This window comes from Haliaeetus leucocephalus, unplaced genomic scaffold (genome assembly GCF_000737465.1).
Source record: "Haliaeetus leucocephalus isolate CR32 unplaced genomic scaffold, Haliaeetus_leucocephalus-4.0 Scaffold92, whole genome shotgun sequence".
Taxonomy (NCBI): domain Eukaryota; kingdom Metazoa; phylum Chordata; class Aves; order Accipitriformes; family Accipitridae; genus Haliaeetus; species Haliaeetus leucocephalus.
In genome coordinates, this window is record NW_010972528.1 from 2,221,738 (window position 1) to 2,245,587 (window position 23,850).

The 23,850-nt window shown below is 45.4% G+C and overlaps 1 protein-coding gene across 3 annotated transcripts in view; it reads right to left on the reverse strand.

Annotated features, from left to right (window-relative positions):
- Positions 1–19,903, reverse strand: part of WDR59 (WD repeat domain 59) — a 46,202-nt gene extending 26,299 nt beyond the window's left edge. For 2 of the 3 annotated variants that reach the window (XM_010584250.1, XM_010584267.1), the window contains exons 1-11: positions 19,818–19,903; positions 17,768–17,903; positions 14,183–14,268; positions 13,227–13,307; positions 11,248–11,285; positions 9,150–9,238; positions 8,598–8,714; positions 7,568–7,645; positions 6,366–6,522; positions 4,558–4,637; positions 2,227–2,359 (exon numbers count right to left, since the gene is read on the reverse strand). In XM_010584250.1, coding sequence (XP_010582552.1) covers positions 2,227–2,359; positions 4,558–4,637; positions 6,366–6,522; positions 7,568–7,645; positions 8,598–8,714; positions 9,150–9,238; positions 11,248–11,285; positions 13,227–13,307; positions 14,183–14,268; positions 17,768–17,903; positions 19,818–19,858 — 1,036 coding nt within the window. In that variant the 5' untranslated portion in view covers positions 19,859–19,903. The remainder of the gene's footprint in view (positions 1–2,226; positions 2,360–4,557; positions 4,638–6,365; positions 6,523–7,567; positions 7,646–8,597; positions 8,715–9,149; positions 9,239–11,247; positions 11,286–13,226; positions 13,308–14,182; positions 14,269–17,767; positions 17,904–19,817) is intronic. The other variant, XM_010584259.1, reaches the window with a different exon arrangement.
- Positions 19,904–23,850: the final 3,947 nt, after the last annotated feature.

Genomic DNA, 23,850 nt, shown 5'->3' on the forward strand with positions numbered 1-23,850 from the left:
TCCCGATTATTCAGCTGTCATTCTTGAGCTTGCAATATCACATTGCAGACTATTCCTAGCAAAAAAATAAATGACAAGAAATGCAAGAAAAGCTATTCTTTTACAGGCATTTGCCTAAAAGTTACTGACTTTGCTGCTGGGACAAATATATCTCGTTTTACTGCTGCCCAGTGGGTTGCTGAATTTGGATAGGTAGGATGCTTAGCTACTCATTCCTGTTTGAGATTTTATTATAGTGCTTAGATATACTTCACAAAAGGGAGCTGAAAAGGGGATTAAAGGAAGATCAGTAGCTCTCAGGGAAGATAATTATTTCTAGCTCAAGACACCACATAGCTTACTGAAAAGCCATCTCTGAGGTTCCCAATATGGGCAGTACCCTCCCTTTGTCTTCTTCTCCCATTCCCTTCCAATTAGTTTCTAACCTCCCAAAGCCCACATATTTGTCTTAGATTCCTAAAGATCCTTTATAGGCAGCAGCCAGTGAGGAGAGCTGTACACTGAAGACACAGCTGGTGGGCTTTCTGATTTACCTGCAGAGCGCTGTTCTCTTCAAAGATCCCCCCAAAGTGCTTTACTAACGTAACACAGACTTTGCAGCTGAAATGCAGCCACCTCCAGGGTGAAACATCGACAGTCCACAACAGCTTTTAGGCTAGAAAGAACTGAAATTCCTACCTAGGGACTTGCTTGTGCATTGATCCTGCAGTCATGGCATTTACAGCAAAATCTACCCTGCTACAGAAAAGCCATTTTCATTCCCTTTGGTGGCAAGGGAAACCCTACCAATCTGAACCACAAAGCCAGACCCACACAGAAACCACATAGGACACATGAATGTGACCTCATCAGGGACAGTGAAAGAGTTAACTCTCTCCTGTGGAAAAAGAGAGGTCAGGCAGCCAGAATGAGAACGCTTAATGCTCCCAGCTGCAGCAGGAGAGGCTGTGCTTCCCCCGCACTACTGCTCATAGGGAACACAGATAGCCAGGGCTTTTTCTATCATATTATAAAACCCTCATGTAGACAGAGGTGCTGACGTCTTTTAGAAACTTGTTCTGCTGCCACATAGGACAGGTGGCAGAGAGGAACTTCACTGGGATTTGCTGGGCAGGAAACTTTCAGTTAGGAGGAGATGCCTTCCCTAAGGGACCTCACAGCTGGCTCCTTTATTCAAAAGGACAGATATTGGACCACTTCCTCCCTTTCTCTCCAGTTTGTTGGCAAGTCAACAGGAGAATCAAATCGCTTTCCTGTAAGCCCCTCACATGGGGATCCATTGTAGCACCCTGCTACAGTACAGAAAGGAACCGTGAATTTAAACCCAAGCTGACACAAAGACATGGGAGCACCCAATTCTTCTTCCTCAGTATTAGATATAGAAATCTAGATAGCTTTTTCACATGCATGTCATCACCATGGATCTCAGCTGCTGCAATCTCTTCTATTCTGGTATTTACACCCTTCAAACATTAACACCCTGAATGTTTAACCTGGCCAGAGCCTTAACCACATAAACCCTCCTTCACATTCCTTCCCTGTACGCCTTCTCTTCCACAAAGCCAAATCAATGCTTTCTGTTAAAGCTTCTGACCCTTTCCCATCCACCCATCTGGTACTCAGAAGTCGGAAATACCATCCCTCCCCCTCTGCTCTGCCAGCCTTCAGCCACCTCTCATCAATACCTGAACAAAAATTCACAAGCTCTCTCCATACCACTTCTGATGGATGGGAGAAGACATCAATAAACATCTCCATGTTAGGTCAGTTCACACAGTGATCCCAGCAGAAATGTTTGGGTACCAGGTGTGATGCAAGCAACTTGTGTTAGAGTGCCTTACCCACACACTCTCCCCTTCTGTGGGCTCATCTCTCAGCATAAACTAATCTACCTTCTTAAGAGCCAGAACTTATGTTCCAATTGCCTTATTTTTGGCAGCAAGCCACAACTATGACCTAAAGAGAATGCAATTAAATAGTATTAGTGACAAGGAAGAGCTTCATTTTACAGCTAGCATCATTATGTTAGAGGAGAAAAAACTTGGGAGGACCATCCTGAGGAACCCCTAGTGTTCTTCCTCCTCTCAGATGTGGAATCCATTAACCTTTGAAACAGCACCAGTTTGTGCTTTGCCTACAATGTTACTTTCTTATGCCAAAATGCATCTTCTTCCCAACGCAAAGACAGCTGGTGTTTGAAATTCCATAACCCATCACTTGTCTCACCTTCCTCATCCCCATGTCCAGAGTTATGCTGGGGCTCCGAGTCCTGGGGGTGAAGGGTCTTGTCTGGCTCTGGCAGATGAGAAATCCCATCGATGAGGTCCTCAACTCCATCCAGGATATCGTTAGCGCACAGCTGAAAAGAACAAACATACCCACATGCTGCACAACAGAAACCAAGCTGCGGAAAGAGCCACCACTAACAACTCATTTGCCCAGGGAGCTGGATTTACAAGGTAGGTCTGTCCACGCAACAGGCATGACTAAGACCTCCACATTGTTTCTGTGACAAAGACAGGTGATCTTCCACTTTCCAGCACACTCAGCTCTGTCACCTCAGACAGCCTGGCCAAATCTCCTGCTCACTTACAAAGCCACTTAATTGACAAGGCCAGTCTAAGTAACAGAGGTTTTACTTAAATCAAAACTAAAGCTGACATGACTTTAATTTCTTGAATTAATTTGTCAAAACTGGTTTAATTTTTTAGATCAGATATAATAGTAGCACACTTTCTGCTTTTGATATTTACACTCCAGTAGGATCTAGAGACCCAGGTACATACTAGGGGACTTAGTGTTCTAGGCCCTGCACCAAAAAGAGACCATGAAAACTTGTATTTTAAGTTCAGCACAAGAAAACAGGGAAGATGGAAGAGAATAAATATAGGAAGGAGAAAGGATAAAGATGCAATGTAGCAAATTACAGCATTGGTCACCAGCAACATGCCATCATGTGTGTAGTTTGATCCAGACAAAGACAAGGACAAAAGAGTGGGAGCCAGCAGAGGAAGAGTAAAGGCTTTGACATGGATGAACAACTGATTTAAAGACAAGAAAGAAATAAAATATTTGCAGATATATTAGGTAGCAGTAAAGGGTCATTTTTCATAGAGGAAGTTTGTTACAGACCTGCAGGATTCCTGCAGGATCTGTGCTGGGACACATGCTTCTCAACATATTCATTAAAAACCTGGAATAGGAGGCGAATAGCGACATGACCAGGTTTGCTGATGCCACCAAGTTTTTCAGGGTAGTAACGAGAGTGGCTGACTGCAAGCAATCACAGAAGGACCTTACAGGAGTAGCTGTATTAAAATGAAAGATGAACTTCAGTTCAAATAAATATAAAGCAATGCACATAGGGGAAAAAATGGCAAGTTCAAGCTGACTGAGGGAACAAGACATAGAGGCCAGGCTAAGCTGATGTCTTCATGGAATTATGCCTGACAATTTAAAAAAAAAACCTGAGTACTGAGAATTCTTTGGAAAGAACAAAGTGCAGATCCCCATCCCAAGAAGTATACAGTAGAACTGAAAAAGGGATGTGAAAGGCAAAAGGACAATCAAAGTTCTCGTACAAAGGAGGAAGTAAATCAAGACCTTTTGACTTGAAAAAAGGAGGCAGCTGAGGAGGGATGTGATGGGAGGTCTACAGAATATTCAGCACAGACAAGATGGCTGCTCATTTCATCTTCAATGTAAAGAAACTAGCAGGTTGCAAAATAAACAAATGAAAGGAGCTGTTTTTCCACACAACATGCAGAAAAGCCATGAAACTCCTTGTTGATAGGATGTTTAAGATGACAAAAATTTAGACAGGTCTAAGAAAAGACAAAACAAGTCTAGGGAAGTGAAACTCATCAAGCTCCGTCAAATACAAGGATGCCAGACTCAATGAGCCTCTAAGCTGCAAACTGCAGGAGGCTGGCAGGGCATTTGAGAGAAACATCACTCCATTCTTGCCTCATTCTTATCCCCTTCCAAGACATACACAGCCGAAGATGAGACAGAGCAATGTGGGCCATCGTGGCCATAGGAACCTCCGGTCTGACCCAGCATAGCTGTTCTAGTAATTGCATCAGCAATTTGTAACTGCTGCCAGACAGCAAAACAAGATTTACACTGCCTGCACCAGGCTAAGAGGCAATGGAAACAAGGGGAGGAAGTGGAGGGCACAATCCCTACATTTACCTGATACCTAAAAGGCCAAGAGTCATACAGTCTTGCAGCCATGGAGGTGGCATCCTCAGAGGCAATGCAAGCTGTAACTGATCTCCACCTTCCCCAAATGACTTCTACACTTCCTGTTATACAACAAAGTGGCCTTGCACTTCCACAGAAGCTTTTGAGGCACAGACACAGAGAAGCCTCATCACAGGTCTCCCTGGGGATGTTTCTGGGCTGGGGCTGAAGAGGAAAGTGAAGCAGAAGCTGGCTGCAGCTGTGTCGGCAGCTCTAGGATACCAGAGGAGCGACTGGGAGCACAAGGAAAGGGAGGTGAATCCAGCCTATAAGAAAACTGTCTACAGTTCAAGAGCAAAAGTACTTACATACCCTCTGCAGCTGAGAGTCAATCCGCCACATCCGCAGAGTCTGATCACGGGACCACGTAACCAGCTGGTAGTCTTTAGAACCTAAAAAGGAGAGAAACAACTTACAGACCCCACTGAAGACAGAGACTCTCTCAGCCCTGTGTTTAGTGTAAACAGATTCAGCAAGCCAGGAGGGAGATCCAATGGATAAGGCACTAAACTGAAAGGCAGAGTGAGTCCTCTTCTGCTTTGAATTGACCTAGGTGCATCAGCCTTTATGCCTCCCTGCACCACTGTTACCACACCTCTAAATGGGGTACAATTTAGAGGTGAAAAGCACAAAGTAAGTATAATGAATGTGATGCAAGTTTTCCAACAAGGAATTAACAAGATCTACTACAATACTTATTTAAATAGAACAAATAATATAGTTGAGAAACAGATTTATTTTTACGATAACTGTAAAGTTAAAATATCTTTTAGTTCATCATATCTGTTTCAAGATGCAGATGTTTTAAAACATTTCTAAGCTAAGAGAAGCTGGTTCTACCCTCCCCCTTTTTCCTTCTGAAAGGCTTGGATGATGCCAAGACAAGATCAGGTTGTAATGAAATATATCTAGCCACATACTATCTATCAACAGATAAAGGTACACAGACTTATTTATGCCCATGTTTAGGCCTTGTGATACAGTTTAAGTTTCCCTTGTCAAACAGCTGCTATACACTTAAAAATTTGCTGCTGCACAGCTGCTTCTTACAACTCTCTGCTGAGGCACAGGGGCTGTCTAAATACAGCACAGCAGACTCTATGGAAGGAGATTTGTGCTATTGTGGTTGTCTCTGCATTGAAGCAGACTTGGAATGCTTGTATGATTGATTTATGTTGCTTGAGACAAGCACAACTTCTGTCCTTGGATATATATCTATTAACTCAGCTAAGACAACACAACTGTGGTTCAAGCCTGGTTGAATGTTCATTCACAAGCTGTCTTAGACTGTGCCTCCAGATCCTAACACAGTTCTATATTGCTCTCCTCTTTCTGAAAGAGGAAAAACAAGGTATAGAGAAGGCAGCGACTTAACTAAATTGCCCCAGCAGCTGGCGGCAGAGGGTTGGACCATAACTTTTACACGGCACTACAAAGCCATACCACAAGTGACACCAAAGCCAGACATGCATTTTCTGTCAATGGCAGCTGAGGTGCTGGAAACAAAGCTGTGGTCTGTGTGGTTATCCAACCTCTAATATGGAATCTCCTATATTTAGCTGCCTACGCTGGAAAATTCAGTCAGGACTGAACTCTAATAGCAGCCTCTCTATCCCACACTCTTCCTCCCCTGCCTTTGCGGGCACACAGATAAGGTGGGTTCGCAAGGTCTGTGGTCTGTGATATGCTGGCAGCTGCTGATCCAGGCAATGATGTGAGGGGTTAACTGGTTAGCCTGCAGCTCTGAGCAGGGGGAGGGTGTCTGCACTCATGCACCCATCTAATAGTTTGTACAATTTATTTTGAAAGATCCATTTAAAAATAGACTCACAGGACAGTGGAAGCAATTAAGAGTCACCATTGACCCACTCAGCATTAGGTGGATTTGCTTTGTTAGCATGGAAACAACAGGGCAATGCTTCTGTGGGCAGTGCCATAAACCAACTATAAACCAGCTGTAGCTTGAGGGGAGGCAGGAAAGTGGGTAGGAGCTACTCCAAGGAAAGGCAAGAGTCAAATGGTGATAGCATAAGCAGTGCAGCCGGGAGCCAGGCCTCCACACCCCTGGTTAGCTGATGGCCACAGCGCAGGGGAGAGAGCACATCCAGCCCTGAACTCACCTTCTTTCTGCTTCCTCCACTGAAACTCCAGCACCACGTCATCATGTCCCACAAAAGTGTGGACAGGCGTGTTCAAGTCAAAGACATTCCAGAGAAGGAGACTGTTCTCCCGACGGAGCTGAGGGACCATCACTGTCACCAGCCCATTGCTGAAAGGCTTGAGAGAGAAACACCCTTCCAGTTAGCCTTGGGGAGTTATGCTCCCATGCCACTGTTATCATGCTCTAATTTTTTCCTTTTCCTACCAAGAACGTGTGGGTTTTAAAGGAGCTCATCACAAAACAGAACCAGGCCTAAAACTGGGGGGGGGGAGAGGGGGGCGGAGCAAGGCAATTGCTGTGCAAAACCTGTATCTTACAAGGGAAAAGATGTAGTACACTTCGAGATATTCAAGGCAGCTCACTTAACTATTTCTTTCTGCTGCTTCCTCACTTTTCAGCTGTGAGGCTGGAAGGATTCCACCCTTGATTTCTCCCATGGGATCTTTACTGCAATTGCCTAGAGCTGCAAGAACTGCTACCTGGGGATTGAGCCCCAGCAGCTGCTCAGGGTCATGACGCTCAGAGGAACACTGGAACCCAGTCCTACATCCTCCACCATGGGGACAAGAAAAGAGGATCAAAGATTCAAGGCCCAGCACTGGCTTCAAGCCACATTCAGATGTCTGGGGAAGAGAACGGATATGGCTGACGTTAAGAGCCTTAGCTTCACATGGCTGGGTGCTTGCTCTATAAAAGGCAACAGTTCTTAGATTTGATATGCTGTAAGAGCCCACTGTGGCACACTTGGAAACACTGGGAGTAAAAGAGGCACTCAGAGAGGGAAGATGACCACTGCACTGCTCTGTGCAACAGGTACCCATACTGGATCCGAGTGGAAAAAAAGAACAGCAAGAGCAGCAGCCACTTTCTAAGCCTCCTGCTCCCAGAGCCAACCACCTGCACCCGGGTTTTCACCCCCCAGGAGGATGATGCCCAAGACTGGGATCTCACACTGCTAGTCGTTCCTTCTCCTGAGTGCCCCCCATTACGGATGTTGCTTTTCTAGGCCTTTTAAGCACTAAGAGGGATTTTTAAAATCAACTTAATTATGTCCAGCAGTAGAACTGGTGAGAAGCCCTTCAGCAGCTTTTCTTTATTTAATGTCCCTTTCTGCATTTGCTCTCACAGCACAAGCGGGGCTGGTGGGAGTTTCTCACTCACCGTGTATCTTGCCTTCCAGACGGGAACCTGGCAGGGAAGGATATTGAGGTATTTCCGAGGCTGACGGTAATCCCAGAACTTCAAAAAACCAAAAAGACAAGCAAAGGCAGGAGTCAGCTGGCTATACTTTCAGGCCGCAGTTTTCCATGTGGCTTGCAGATATAACAGAGCAAAAAACATGCCAGGGTGCCCACAGCATCATTAGTAATCCCATTCATTAGCAGCAGAGATGGCCCCAAAGGACAAATATCAAGCTACCAGCATCTGGCAGCATCCCTTAGACAACGAGTGACTTGGGGTCATATTCACAGTGAATATAGTTTGAGTAATTAGAGCAGGGAGACAGGCAGCCTGCTTGGGCTTTCAGAGCTACAAGGTACCCTGCAGGCTCCCAGCCAATGTGCCAGTTCATACTGGAGGCAGGCCCACCCTGCTGTTACTGCTAATTTTGTAATGAAGAATCTAACCTTTTGCTTTGCTAGAATACACATCAATTGCATTTGCCTCAGAGCTTAGCTAAATGTGAATGAACTCCATTTGGCTGACATACAAAGCACACTATTTCCCCACAAGTAAAAGGCCCGGCATAGCAATGCTTGCAGGCAGTCTCTTATTGATAACCTGATTTGACATGAGTTTGGGAACCCCAGGGGCTGGAGTATGCCTCTCCCCAGGTTGCTGTAATCAGCCTGAGACTGGCAACACTGCATCTTGGGGAGACGGCTCTTCTGACATATGTGGCCAGCTCCCTTCTGGCAAGCAACAGGCAGAGGTTGTTGTTTTCAGCTTCAGTACTGCCCAAACCACCACAGATAGGTGGCAAACATATGTGCACCTATCCTGCAATTACTTCTCTGCCTGTTCTGTAAGCATATCCCTAGCTCAACAAACACAGCCTGCCAGAAACCAAAAAATAAGGATACAGATCTTGCCAATGGCAAGCACTCCCAAAGACTTCAGCAGTATTAGAAGGGGATCTGCTTCACCATCCTGACATCTCCCAAGCAGGAGTCCCAGAAGCAACACTTACCCTGACAGAGTTGTCCTGGCTGGAAGTGGCCAGCGTATACTCATTGTCAGGATGCCAATCCAGACCGTGGATTTTAGAGAGATGAGCTGCCAAATACTCTACTGCAGTGCTGGGTTTCTGCAAGGAAAGACATTTTCCTTTTCAGCACAGGACTCCCGAAATTTGGTCTAGTTCTTTGCCATAAAAAAGACACTTTAATAAGGGCAAGAGAGGTAGAACACCCTCCTGCTGGGGAAAGGCAAATAGCTCAGCAAAAGTGGTTGAAGAAAAGGTCCTGTGAAAGTGTGGCAAATTCCAGTCACCAAGTTCAGCCCTGAACCATACTTTATACTCAGTAGAACAGTTAAGTACTATGAAATCAAAAGCAAAGTGTTAATGGGCTCAGCTCTCTTTAGGTTCGTGGGTTCCCAAATCTCTCTAGCTTAAATCAACCCACAAGAGAGATTTGGGATGAAGCAGTACATTTTTCTCAGTATTCTTCTGTGACCAGAGGGATGTCTGTATCAGGTAGGTGGGAATATGCACAGACTGCTCAAAAACCCCTCAGCTTACCCTTTTGTCCCATATTCGGACATCCCCATCGTGGCTTGTTGCTAAACAGTTGGTATTTTTCTTGTTCCATTTGACCTGGGAAGCTCCAGCTGTAGCACAAACAGAGCAGGTCAAAACAAGCAACTAAAAAGTAAATGGCACAGTAGACCCTTGACCTGGGCTTGGAGCTGCTCTTCTTAGCACAGGAAAGGCAGTTCAGGGGAAAGATATCCAAAAGCCAGCATGAAGGATGGCACGAAAATGACTAACTCCTGATTCCTCAGCTAGCATTTGTGTCCCGAAGACCTCAAAGCAAGAGCGTTCCAGTTACATGCTCAGAGATCTTCATTGCAATTTCTAGCCATTGGCTGTACCCAATTAAAATACTCATGTCCATTAACTCAGACGGAGCAGCTTCCTCCAGACAAGAACTGCAGGTTCATCACCTCCCTCCCAAATCCCTTCTGTTTTCGTTCAAGTTACTTCCAGGTGCTTAAGGATTGATTCATTTGTCTCCCCAACACCCTCTATACTATCTGATGCTATACAGGGAACCAGTGTTATTGATCTATTATTAAAATACAGGTGTAGGAGAAGGCTGCAGTGCAGGTGGTCCTTGTGTCTGGCCAGCTGGAGGTAGACTCACTGGGTGGACCAGAAGGCCCAACTGTCCAAATGTAACACAGAAGTCAAAGACATCAACGGCATTGTAAAGAAACTGGAAGATGGTCCAGATATGATTATATGGTATCATAAGGGACTCAGTCAAGTGCCTAAAATCAAAAGTTGGTTGGCTATTTCTAATAAGCAGTAAAATATAGCTTCAGTTGATGTGGATTGTTCAGATATTGTAAGAGAAATACATGTTCTGTTCATCCTTACTCTGTTAGTATTTTCAAAACATTTTAAGCTCATCAGAAAGCTGAGGTCCATGAGAAAGCTAAACAGATCTCAGCCTGCTGCTATTCCCCACCTTCACTACCCACCTGCTGCTGCACAGTGAGCAGATTCATCCTGACAACCTGGCAAAATACTAGTCCAGGGGAAAAAAAGCTGCAAATAGGCTGCCAGTTAATTGAGTTGATTCATTCACTGAAGGATACACAAACGCTTGGATCAGCACTAAACAGAATTGGGCATGGGAGGGAGGAAGCTTTCTGGGGAGCTAGCTGCTGGGCTGGCTCAGCTGACCCGTGAAAGCTCATCCCAGGCATCAGAACCAAATGCTGCTTCTCTCTGATTCACTAAGGTTTTTGTGTCGCTGTGATAGAGAGGTTTTCTGGCTGGGAGGGAAGGGGGAGCCACTGCAGATGTGTAACCTAAGGAGATCCAAGCAGTAGAGCATAAGAGATATGTGTTATGAGGATTGCTGTAATACTGGGGGCAGTAACTCAGGAAAATGACATTTTGCTCGTCATCCGTACTTTGCCCAGTTCCAACACACAGCCACTGAGGACTGACACACAGCACCTGCCAGCAGGCGGTATTACAAGCGGCTGGACAGTCACACTGCCAACAGCCATAACAAGTGCCTTTCCAGAACAAGCGCAGCCCAAAGAGAGCACCTTCATGTCACCACTGCAGCTGTCTGCATGTTGAAGGTGCCCCAGGGAAGCAGATACAGCCGCTTAATGTACACAGCCCCTCAGTAAGTAAGGGGGCAGGCTGGCAGTTGGCAGCATTCAACATCGCTGCCTGGGGTGCAATTTAGTTTCTCAGCTGATTCAATCAAACATAAAAGGACATGGAGAAATTACAGACAGGCAACACAGGACAAGCAGTGCAGCAGGGTGGTTAAGCAGGGAAGAAGCTATGTCTAAAAGGCACAGATGCCATGTGACTGTCCACCAATTTCAGAACAGCCAGTCCAAGTACCACCACTGTCCTCCATTCCTGGGAACCTCCAAGGGCTCCACATTCTCTCTGAATTCTGCTCTTCTAAAAGGAGTTGTGAACTGGAGCCTCTCAGGCTGCTCCTACACAGAACAATCACAAGTGGTGGCACTTTTGTACTTCACCACGTTCAGCCTCGGAGTGTGAAGGGAGGGAGGAATAACAGCAGGGGCATACAACAATAGGCTTGTTTAATGCCTACATCACACATACACGTCATACTTACCGACTGCAGAGAGTGAGACTGTAGGCTTCCTGGTGTCTCTGAAACACAACATGGCTAGTATGAGTACCCACAGCATAGCCCAGCAGGTCCAGCCTACCCAGTGAGCTCCTTGCTATTCCAGGACTAATTTTATTGCTGCTTCTTGGGAGCTAATGTGCCTTCAGCTTACCAAAATGCACGACACTAAATGGAACAAAGAAAGAGGTGACCAGCTGGAGGACAACAGCCATCCTGTCTTGCCACCACATACAGCATCAAGTTTAGGACATAGGATGGAGTTGGAGGGGACTAGAGGGAGGAGAAACACATGCAAAGTGTGGCATGTTGCAACTGGGCAGGCAAGGAAACTGGGCTCACAAAGTGTTGCTGCAGAAAGCAACAAAACAGCCTTTCCCAGGAGGATTAAAAGGAACAAACAGAGCTGTGAAAAGACAAAAGCCACTGATGTGTTTGTCAAGCTTTTGCACACCCTGATTCAAGGCAGATGGAGCAGTGACTTCAGAGCAAAGACTTCATGTCTAGCATATAACAACAAAATTAGTAAGAAATAAGCCCAGCTGTGTGCAGACTCTACAGACGAAATTCTGCGGTGGTGGAAGCCAGTCCAGCACCATGACAACTCCTAGCAGCCAGGGCATGGATCAAGGCAATAATTCACTCCTTGACCTTGCTCCTCAGGAATTCACCTGCCTTTTCATAAAAAATGCCAGTGAAAATAAGGAATATTGTCTTCAGCTTTTTGTGTTTGCCGAAAAGCAGAACATTTTCTGGAATGGACTGCACCTCTCCCTCTAAGAATTTCTGCCTAATCAAAAAGTTATTTGGTATGAAAAATCAAGTGGGCAATTTCCAGCTGCCCTTACCACAGGGCTACCTCCCTAGGGTGTCATTAGAGACAGCCGCTTCAGCAGGATGTTCATTTGCTAGAGGCCAGCAGCCCCAGGACCTCACTGCCCCAGCAAGCTCAGAGACCTTACCAGCACAAGTGGGATGTAGAGGCTAGTCAAAGACTGCCTAAGCAAGCATTTCTGGAGAAGCAATACACACAGACATAAAATGATGGAAGGGCACAACAGAGTTAAAGAAGGGCTTCTGATAACAACCTTCAGAGAACTCTATTTTTTGCTTGGCACTAAGATAGTATCACAGGAAAACACAACCAGCAGTTATTGTCTCTTTATGTCTTTTAATTACACATTAATAATATATTGCCATTCTCAAGCACCATTTAACCAAGGATCTAAGTGCTTCATAGGAGCTAAACAAGCCTCAGGGTAGCCTGGTGCAGTGGGGTTATATAATTATCCTCCTATTATTACTGAGCAAGGGAGGCAGAGAGGAACAAAGTGACTTGCCGGGGGTCATAAAGAGTTGCTGTACAGCCAGCAAGAGAACCCAGCAGTCCCAGTGCCAGCTCCTTGCTTCTCAGCTGTAAAATACGGGGTTTTAATATTGGTGGTTTTGGAAAGATCTGTTATCCTGAAATTACTCATGATAGAAAGCACCAGGAATCAAGGGAAGGCACAAACAGGAAAAGGTTCCTGAATACCACTGCCAGTCTTCCCACCAAGGGAGAGCCAGCAACAGTCACTGAATTTAGTGGAAAATGGCTGCAGGATCATGAAATGGTGCTCATTCACTCAGCTAAAAAACCCAAGAGGTTGAGGATCACCCTTGGATTCCAGGAAAAGCTCCCGAGGAAAGATGTGAACAAGTAGCGAGTGAAGCCAGTCGGTACTTTTTCCAATCAGGACCATGACTGTGGCTTAACTGTATCACTCTACTGTCCGTCATTGATTCTGAACTGCCTTGAAAATAGGGGAACAGAAGCCATCTTTGAGATTAAGGGAAGCAGATAAAGCCCCTGCAAACACAGCTGAAGAGCAGCACCCATCAGTGCACACTTTGCCCTGCAAGCTGCTAATTATGGAAAAGAGTCCAATGGTTTCCCTGCAGTGCAGAAACATACTGATTCTTACTTGATGTCCCAGATGTAGATGTATGTGTCAACAGAACTGGTGACCAGCAGGTCTGGCTCAAACACCGCCCAGTCCAAGTCGCTGCAAACGCAAAATCATAGTAGGTCAGCAAAGAAAAGTGCACACAGTTTGTATCAACTTCTCACAAGCCCCCAGTACATTTCCCCAACAAATTCATGGCCACTCCATGAAATCTACTGAAACTTTTAAAGTAAAAAGCAAGATCTTAATCATTTCTCTAGCTAATTCCAAGAAGTAATTAAATGTTTCTAAGTAAATTCCAGTGAAACATCCTCCCAGCCCTGAACTTTACAGCTATCATGTGTGTGCTCTTTCCTCCCAGTTAACACACATTCTTGACATCAACCCCTCACTCTGGGATGCCTTCCTGTTGGGCTCACCAGGAGCACCTGGGACACAAATAGCTTCCAGCCAGCCCAAACAACTGCCATTTCAAGGGCTGTGATTACTTTCCACAGTCAGAAGCTGGAGTAAAAACAGCACTTCACCTCATTTCCAGCCCAGCAATAAAGTACACCCCTAGAACCAGAGGTAGAAATCTCCCCTGCATCACTGTAACTTGCTGTGAACTTCATCTTTGGGATTACCTGCTTTAATTAAGCTGCTATCACACAGAAACACAGTAATAAACATGCTGCTGTTTCCCAAATGATGGTTGCTGTTCATGACATGACAGCAGCCTACGGCAATGACACTTGAGCCATCAAAGGCTAACTTGATATACTGGGGGGAGCCATGAGAAGGTGAGCAGCTTCACATCTCCTGTGTCACCTCCAAATGGGAAGGCAGGACAGAGGCATGCAGTACAGCCCAGAAAAGTAAGTAAAAACAGCCTCAGAGCAGAGCCTGAGTGGGGCCAGGACTGAAACATTCATCTTCTATGAAACAATCCATTGTTTTGCACCCAGCAGTCTGCAGCACTGCTTGCTCCTCACCTGATCACACGTGTGTGTCCTTGCAGAGATGTGCAAACTTCACCGTTACCTTCCTTCCACTTATACAGGTCAACTCGCTGATTGCTCTGAAATTAGGTGGAAGAAAGGAGACAGTGTCAGGCAAACAAGGTAGGACAGGAACCCATGTGTCAGGACGAGGTTCCCTTCACTTTGAACAACCTCAGTTACCAGTGAGTCACACTGTGATTAGCAAAGTCCTTGCCCAAAGTAGGAGAGTAAAGATGAACCTACAGGCTGCAAGGACTCTTAAAGCTTACACTTTAATTACACCCACTTAAAATTGGAGACAAACAAGAACGGGAGAAAAAAAAGGCATATTGCAAAATGTTTCCACAAAATGATGTTCTCAGAGCTTTTATTTCCTAACAACATGCTGTAACTGTAGGCATCAGGCAGCCAAATTCTCTCTGCAGGAATACCCTGCAAGTCTGTTCAGATTCACAACTGGAGTTTTCAGTGAGGGGGATGATGGATCACCACTGGTTCTCCTCAACTCTACCTCGATTCCCTTCTGGGATAATCAGGGCCATTGGCAAACATGAACAATACATTTTAATGGCTTCAAGGTCACCTCCTCAAGGGTACTTCCCTCCCTGCCAGCCCAGGAGAAAGCCTTAAGTGCTTATCACTAACTGTAAACCACAGAAGCAAACCAGATGAATCAACGACAACGTTATTTAGGGCTCCTTCACTCATTCCAGGAATAAATCCTCCCCCAAATGCAGCCACACACAAAGTTACTTGAAGCTAGTTATTGTGCTTTAAGTTCATGTTCTGCCTCAATCAAGGTTCACTTCAGCCCAGGACGACTCTAATCTTTCTGGGGCAGGAATGGCCTTTTTGGGTGCATGTACAGCACTAAGCACAGTGGGTCTTGGGCCCTGACTGGAAATTCATGTTGATTTTGCAAAAACAGAAATAACACGACTTCAAAATCTGATCTTCATTAGCCCCTTGTTTTCAGACTTAGAGGTAGATGAGGGAAAAGATAATAGAGAAGAGACTTATTTCTCGTGGCAGTTTTTTGTGGCGGTGTTTTCTTTTCCTACCCCAAAGCTGCTTCATATGAATTTGAACTTGCAGATAGATAAAACACTACAGCCTTCCCTGAAATGGAAGGTCTCCTCCCAGCTCAGCAATAATATATGGCATTTCTCTAACAGCTCACAGCAGGGCTGCACAAGAGCTTGGAGCAAGGAAAACTCCTTGCATGTTTCTCATTGACAGAAGGATTTAAGGGGGTAGACTGAAATTACCCAATGTGATTTCTCCAGGACTCCAGAGTTGATGCTACAAGATAAGGATCACCAGAAGTTTCTCAGACTCTTAGTGGGGCAACTCACATGGAAATTGTTGCCCCTAGCACCAGGTGTGGGGGAATGACAGCTCCTCCTATCAGGAGCATTTTCTAAAAAATGTGCTTCTCGTGATAAGTATCAGTATACACTTCCAACAATTTCATCATCCTCTTGTTCAAGCATTTGTGACCACACAAAAGAAGTAACAGGGATCTAGGATTGAAAACAATGGCATTTCTGAAACAACAGCTTAGGAGTCCTCAGAAATGTGCTTGAGCCAGAGGGCAGACACAGCCAAGCACAGCAAGAGGACATTTCAGCTCTTCTGGAAAGAAGCTAAAAAAATAAGAAGCCCTTATCCAAACACAAGGAACAGACTTCCCCTCTGCCTGTACCACTTCCAATTAACAGCACTGCAAACTGGGTGAAGCTGTTGGCAAACAGGATGGTAGCCTTTCACACTCCATTTCCATGCACAGGGATGCAGAGGGATAGGACCCTCAGGGCTGCCTACAACACTTGCATGCTATACGTGAAAATACGATGACCTCAACAACAGGCTGATGGGAGGACTGACAGCCAGCTTGAGTCCAGAAGCAGCAAATCACATCTTCACAGTGCTGAATCCAAGCTGATTTAGCCTTCCCAATGCATCTTTGCCCCCTTAGTTATGGCTCTCAAACACATCCACACTGCCTCCAGACCTGACGTGGGACACAGAGGCCTGAGCACATGGTATAACTTTCCACCCCTAAACAAGACAGGCTAAATTCTAGTCCTAGGACGGGGCTGTAACGCATCAGCACCTAAATGTCAGCCAGCTGTGAGATGACTGGAAAGGAGGTGTTTCTGTCCCAAACTGGAAAAGCTACCTGACCTCATCTTGGGGATTCCTCGCCTGATGCGTGTCAGCAGCTACGTCTAAATCACCAGACCATCTTAGCATCCTCATTTATAAACAGGAGCAGCAAGGTTTGATGCCAGCTACACCTAGTTTCAGCCTGGAAAAAGATGGGTTCCTGTGTCCGCTCAGGGCAGCAAGAGATGGGAGTGCTCAGATCGGTGAGATGGGCAGGGTCCTGCTCAGATCAGCATTAACCGATCACTGGATATTGCCTTCAGACTGTGTTTGAAAAGAAACTTTCTTGCTCTACTCATGGCCTGCACAGCACATTTCCTTATTTGGTTTTGATTTTCACAGACTGTATCCAGAAGTGGCACTGAAAGACACCTTTTTGCAAGTTTTACTAACTCTCCACTCAGAAGCAGACAGCTGCTGAAGGCACCTTTAAGATGTCAGTCATGTGCCAGAACTGGGAGGAGACAGGCTGGGGAATGTCAGAGAGCAAACAAGCAAAAGCTCCTAACGGACAACACTGGTCCACTTCTAAGACAGCCTTTAATTTCAATCGTAGCCAGTCCAGGAAGCAAAAGGAACAAAAACCCCAGGAAACCACCTAAGTGTTTTCCCCAAAAAATAAATGAAGCCTCTCCACCCCCAGCTATTCCAGGACTCTCAGGCTATAAAAGTAGATGCAACATGGCAGCAAAGACACCTCGCCATGAGAACAGTCTGTGCCCCACTAGTGCCAGTTGCTGCAGCACTGTGGTTGATGGCTTAGACTGCTGCTAGCAGAAGCTCAGGGCTCTGGGTGAACAAGCTACAGACCATGATAGACCAAGTAAAGATCAGAGCTAAAAACTGCGCTCAAGTCTCATATGGCCACTACTGCTTCTTCAGATCAGCCCATTTACTTCTCCACACACTTCTCCTTGCTGACTCGGTCCCCGCCTATCTGCAAACCTAGATTGTTACAGCGGTGAGCCAGTATTGACTTGTGCTATTTACAGACTGCCTGGTGCACCACATCCCACCAGGAAGGCAGGGAGGTGAAAATAAAACAGCACAAAGCAAGAAATTCAATAAGTGCACAAATCTCATAACAGAATGGAAGTCAGAAAGAGAGCACATCCCCCCCTTCCTTCCAGAAAAGGACCATTTGGATCCCTGATTTATTTGCCAAGTTGTTTTATAAAAAGACGAGCAAGCAAAACTAGATTAAACACTGACCAGCCAATAACTGAGAGACTTCAAGCCAAATAGCTCACTGGCAGTAAATCAGAGTTAGGCCTTGATCTTGCAATGTGACTTGCAGAAGTCTGTGCTGCCTGTGCCAGCTCCATACAGCCTTCCAAGTCTGCAGAAGTCCACCCATGAAAGACCAGGGAAGATGACAAGTTACAGCTTTTATACGAGTGAACTCACCGAAGCTGCAAAGTAGTAGGCATAGCTGTCATGCGGGTTCCACTGCACTGCCCCAATGTCCCACTTGCTCTGTCGGGAGATCTTTCGATGACCCTCATTTGGTGCATCCAGGTTGACTATGTAGAGGAAACGGCGGCTGCAAGACACACAGACACAAAGGGGCTGTATCGCACAGGACTGATCTCAAACCCCCAAGCTCACATGGAGCTCACAGCCTTGTGCCTAGAGGACCAAGAAAGAGAAGCATTTGACAAGACAGATGAAAATACTATTCCTGACAAGGCTACATTTAACCATGTACTTCAAAAAGGACTACATTAAAAAAAAAGGACACACTGAAATTAGACAGGATCTGCAAATGTAATGGGTAGCTCAGGCCGCAGAAAATGCCGGATAACCAGGATGCAAAAGGAAGTGTTGGGAAATGGTGCAAACACATCCAAATACACATTGCTGGCCTAATGCTGCAGCAGTAGAGCCGAGGTGGCACAGGGCTGGGAGTGCAACACAATAGCTTCACAGGAGCCAGCTTCAGGCCAGAGAGGTTACTCTGAGCAAGAGTTAATGAGCCTTGACAAACATAAGATGATTCTACGTGGCTGCCTGTTTCCACACCACACTGTTTGGGGGGGCTTGGTTCCACAGACAGTACAAGTACACCCGCACAGAGCTAGCTCAGCTGCAGCAGCTTATTAACCTGGGTGGACACAGCACTGCACTGATCTGGTTATATTACTTACCTGAGCTAACCCTATAAGCAGCAGAGATATATTTGCACGATGCTAAACCTGAGCTCATACACCCTGCTGGATGTGGCCAACTCCCCACAAAGCTAGGGAAGGTATCACTCCCTCCACAGTGTGATTCATCTTACAAGCAAGATAAACCGCCCAGAAATAATTGTGAGCCAGCTGAACTCTAATGGAAGACCAGCACCAAAACATATTAAACCCTATATAATTAACAACACCAGCATCGCATATGTCAGCTGTATAGCAAGCACACAGCTGTTCTGAGCACTGTGAATTTTCCCAAGAGAAAGAACACCTTCGCTGCTTTTCCAGACCAAAGTCCTCAGGGCTCCCTACTCTGAAGAGCGAAGATGCTGAGCCCTCTAAGACTCTCACACAGCTTTAAAAGAAAGGAGGCAAATCCTGAAGGGCTGCTGAGCGTGCAGGAGAAGCTTGAAAAGCAGAGGGCCAATGTTGAATTGCAGACAGGCTGTCCCCAGCTTGCTGTTGGCCCAAATAAGCAAACTGTGAAACAGGGCAAGTGTAAGGAGGAAGAGGCATCAAGTTAGACCCAAACCAGCTGCTGAGCTAGTTATTCCTGCACAGGGCTGCCAGACTAAGGGTTTACATGCAAGCAAGCGGGCCTCTGAGTTGTATCAAAGGACCTGTTTCCTCTAAGGCTGACCAAAGGTCAGCCATACCCATGCGATCCTGAATTTGAAGTGAACATCTTAATTGGTGCAGTAATTGTGTCACTGACAGGGGCACAGGAATAGCGGTTAGTACTAAAAGGCGGCAGCTGGGCAGGCAACTGCTGAGCTGTTTGAAGACTTGCCCTCGAGGTGGCTACGTAATACCAAGCCCTCCTGGGAGCTCTGGCAGCTTGGAGTCTATGGCACCTACTGCTTCATTGAGTATCATCCTGCACTGAACCAGCAGAGAAGCAGGTCAGAGAGCTTGGCTCCTCTTCTCAAGTACACCATGGGAATATTTGGGGCAAATTTTGTCTTAAGGAAATGATTTAATCTGTATTTCAAGTAGAATCCAAACAGTATTTCACGATGCTCCACCTCCCACACGTGGATTTGGGAAAGCGTGTATCAGGAAAGCCGCAACAGTATTTTATTGTGCTGTTGTTGCTGACTCTGCATCCCATTGGAAATGTGACCCAGAATCCTCTTCATCAAGCCTTGAAGAGAATTCAGCTGCACCTTTCTGAAACAATACATCAGCCCTTCAGTTGAGGTCAGCCTGAAGGTTGCTGATTTGGCTTGTGGAAGTGACTGTCATACATTTCTAATGGGGACTGTCACACTCACCCTGAGAGTACCGCACGCTGTCCCAGGCAATCCACTGACATCGCAGTTGCCTGTTAAAGAGAAACAGAGAACAAAACTAAATTATACCTGTCAGGTCAGCTTCTCAGACAAATACACAGCTTTGGGGAGTTGTTCAGGAAAACCCGCCAGCTCATCTTCTAAGTATAAACTGCTATGGCAAGAGTCAAGGCTGGTTTCTGTCAGGGATGGCAGAAGTAATGTCCCCTTAAAAAAGCACAGATAGGTGACGGGGTATACCGGTTGATTTTGGGATGCAGGACAGCACACGGAAAACATCTTTGTTAGAGTAAACTGAAGACAAGACCTGGCAGACACCATTACAAGCACTGAGACCTTGCTCCCTTCTCCCCACTATGGCAATCACAGCTGCAGCCTTTCAATCAGCAATCTCTAATAATCCGTATTAATCAGCCTCTGCTCCTGCTCAGGAGCTTTCTCAGTGTCTCTCTCTTCCATTGCAGGGCCAGATTTAATTATATATGTACTGGGAGATAGAAGTGCAACCATTTGTGTACGGCTGGTGTCCAAAAATGAGAGATGGCTAAGAGGCATCAGAATTTACTTTGGCATTGCTTGTAAAGAAGGCTAAGAGATAACTTAAATGCCACAAGAAGAAAAAAAAAAAAAAAAGACTGTTTGAAAATTATGTCCCCCCCTTTTCGTTCAGAATGGAATTGGCCAATCATCTTGTCTAATTGCCAAGAGAATAAAGGAAAATTTTACTTGGAAAGCTGAACAGTTCAGCCCATAAACATAGATATGACTTTAATGCAGTTTTTAGCATTCACAGTACAAAATCAGAATATGCCCCATATTCTTCAAACTAACTGCTGTCATGTTCAAAGCTACCTCTGTGAAGGCTCAGGATGTCTCTGCTGCTGTTCAGGATTCTGCTAAGTACTCTCAGTGTGGATGTAACAAGACTTCAGGATGTCCTACAGCTACTACTTATAAGCATCACTAAAACGAGACAGACCATATGGCAATCCCACTCCATTTCAGTCAGATTTGACAGGAGAATAACCATCAGAAAAACCTATTTTTTTCAACCAGAGCCCCATCCCCTGCTTGCAAGTACCCCAGCTAAGGGAAAAACAGCATTACGGGCTCATTCTTCACTAGAGGCCAAGAGTCCACATAGCAAAGAGCTACAAATGCCTCAGAGTTTCAGCAGGAGTCCACAGTAAACCCCAGGCCTACAACCATACAGCAACCAAGCTGAGTTTCACCACTTCTGCTGTTCCAGGAACGAGCTGCTTTCATTGCTTTTTTCCAAGGTAGCAAAGCCAGTCTGCTGGCAAGGTTTTCCTAATCCTAAAACTAATGCTGTAAATAAGAAGCTAGTTTTAAAATTTCTAAATGGTAAAGAAATAATTGCAGCTTCCTAGACTTCACAGCACCTTGCAAAACAACAAAGCATGCTACTAAATTTATAAAAAAAGCAGGCAGGAGAAGGAAGTTTTCCCAGATGATACACATTTCACTTCCAAGGAATTAAAATGAGGATCATTAAAGCCATTACTGGAATCAGAACCTTCTCATGTGATGAAGAGCTCATCAGCCATCACATTTCATACAACTGTAGCCATCTTTCCTCAAGACAGAAAAAAATTCGTCAATTTAAAGTGATTGATAATTTCATATATGAGTTTATTTTTTCTGGTGTTGGCACCAGGATCTCATAAATCCTTACAAATTGTTTTTAATAATGAACATTGGTAAACTGTTTTTCCAGGCACATCATAAAATGTAATGAGTAATTAGAATGAAGCAAAAAGCGTCACATGTCAGGCTGCTACTTCGGTGGGCCACAAAGTCATTTTATGGCAATAAACAGTTTCCTACAATACTACAGTCTTATCTAGGCAACAGGAAAAAAAACCAAACAGCTGTGATTTAATGTGCTTGTGTATATTGATATGTCAGTCTTCACAGCACAACCTTCCAGAAGGGGGGAGTTGAAACTGAACAAACCAACTTGAAAGCAGTTTTTATCCTATAACAACAATCAGGACAGCTAGAATTGCTGTTTATGAGTAACAATTATGTGAATAAGCACGGTAGGAGTACTGCACATTTGAAAACCAGCTCTGAGCCCACAGCCCAGGCAGCATCTTCTCAGACTTCAAATGTCCAGTTTGGCATCTCACTTGATTTCTGCTAGGCAAGCCAAGGAAAACACCTCTTCATGTCTGAACTTCCATTAGTTTTGAATCTAGCGTCATTCTCTCCACCTGAAAGGCAACCGACCAACCCGATTTGCCAAGGCTATACTGGTTTTCAAGAGCTGCAAACTCTTAGCAAGAAATACCAGTTCCCTGCATACCTAACTTCCCATCTACACGCTGAGTTGCTACAAATGGTGCTATTTCACCATTGGACGTGATGAGCTTTACTCTCCTTTTGATAGCATGGACAGCCTGACAAGAGCCTGTGGGTCACATCTAAACCAGAAGAGTACAGAGACTGCGACCTCTGTCAGCTTTACAGAAAGATGACACCTGTAGGCAATACTGGCCCCAAACTACCTAGATATTTTCTGAAGCGTTACAGGTTGGTTGCTGTAGTTTTTCACACGACACACTCTGGCATGACGAACAAACACAGCTGCAGTGCTTCCAGACATATACACACTATAAATGCAATAGCTGCCCACTCTTTTGACTCTTGTTTCCATTTAAGTTCGTTTTGGGATAGGGATTTTGGAGATAACTTGGCCTACAGGCAGAGCTCAAGCCTAATACAGGATAATTACAGCCAAGGTGTTTCAATTTCTCAAGCTCAGGTTTCCCATCTGCAAAAATGTGCAGGCTCCTAAAAAAAGCTCAAGTACAAATATATAAATGAGTTTAGCTTGAAGCAGTAGTCTAGCAGCCCCAGCCGCTGAAGCTCTCTGGTTTCATACGAGAACAGGCAGAACGGCTCTAGAAAGATCACACCAGAATACACCAAAGGACCGAAATACCAGTGGTTAACCTCTCTATTAAGGTATACGCCTGCACAAGTGAGATTGAAACCCACTGCTGCAGAAGGGGATGGAAACACCTGTTCTCTTCCCCCTCTGCTCCCACACACCAGCCATTATGAATAAGCAATCAAATCATGACGCCACATATCTCCTGAGCCAGATGCAATCTGAATCTGTGCTCTAGAAAGACATACCTTCATATCTCATTATCGGTTTCCCGAGAGCAAATCTTCAGCAGCAGACAAGGCTGCTTTAACATTTCTTCCAGGAGGAAAACAAAACCGATATAAAGCTTTTGAGGTATAAAAGCAAAAAGCTTTGTGAGCTTGCAGAGGACAGGCTGGATGTAGCACACAGGATTCAGTGCCCCTATTCGCAATAGCAAACACATTGCTCCAGCACAAGAGGACAAACTAGATGAGAGAGTTTGCAGACATTTTTTTTTTTTTTTAACCTTTCTGGATTTCCTGCTGAAGTAGCTCATAGTTCACCCACCATATCCAGCTTTGCTAAGCAACGGCCAACATCCTAAGAAAAGACACATTTCTTAGAACGGCTTCTAAGAAAGCACGTAAGCAAGCTCTGAGGGGAGTTCTCCTGTAACCAGCAACTTCAAAACAAAAGCTGACCTTTTTGCTCTTTTAAAAAAACATAACCCGCTTTTCCTGCTAATCGAGGAATACTCAACAATTTATATCGCAGTTGAAAAAGTAGCTATAATGGTCTCAGAGGAAAAATGAGGAAAGATGCGTGGGAAGTGGTAATGACTTCTATAAGGTCTGCCAGTATACTTAAAAAAATATCCAATCCAAGATCTAATTAAGATTAGCAATAAAGCGCCTCGTGAATTAAGGCGTTATCTCCGCGCATACGGCTCGGACACCGGCTCAGCCCCGTCCGCAGCCGGCGAAAGGCCCCGCGGGGCCGCCGAGCCCGCCCGGGCCGGGAACCCCTCCCGCTCCTCACGAGAACGGCCCGGCCCGTCCGGGACAGCCCCCCGAGGGCCAGTCAGAGCGGCAGCCGCTCCCCCCCCCCCCCCCCCCC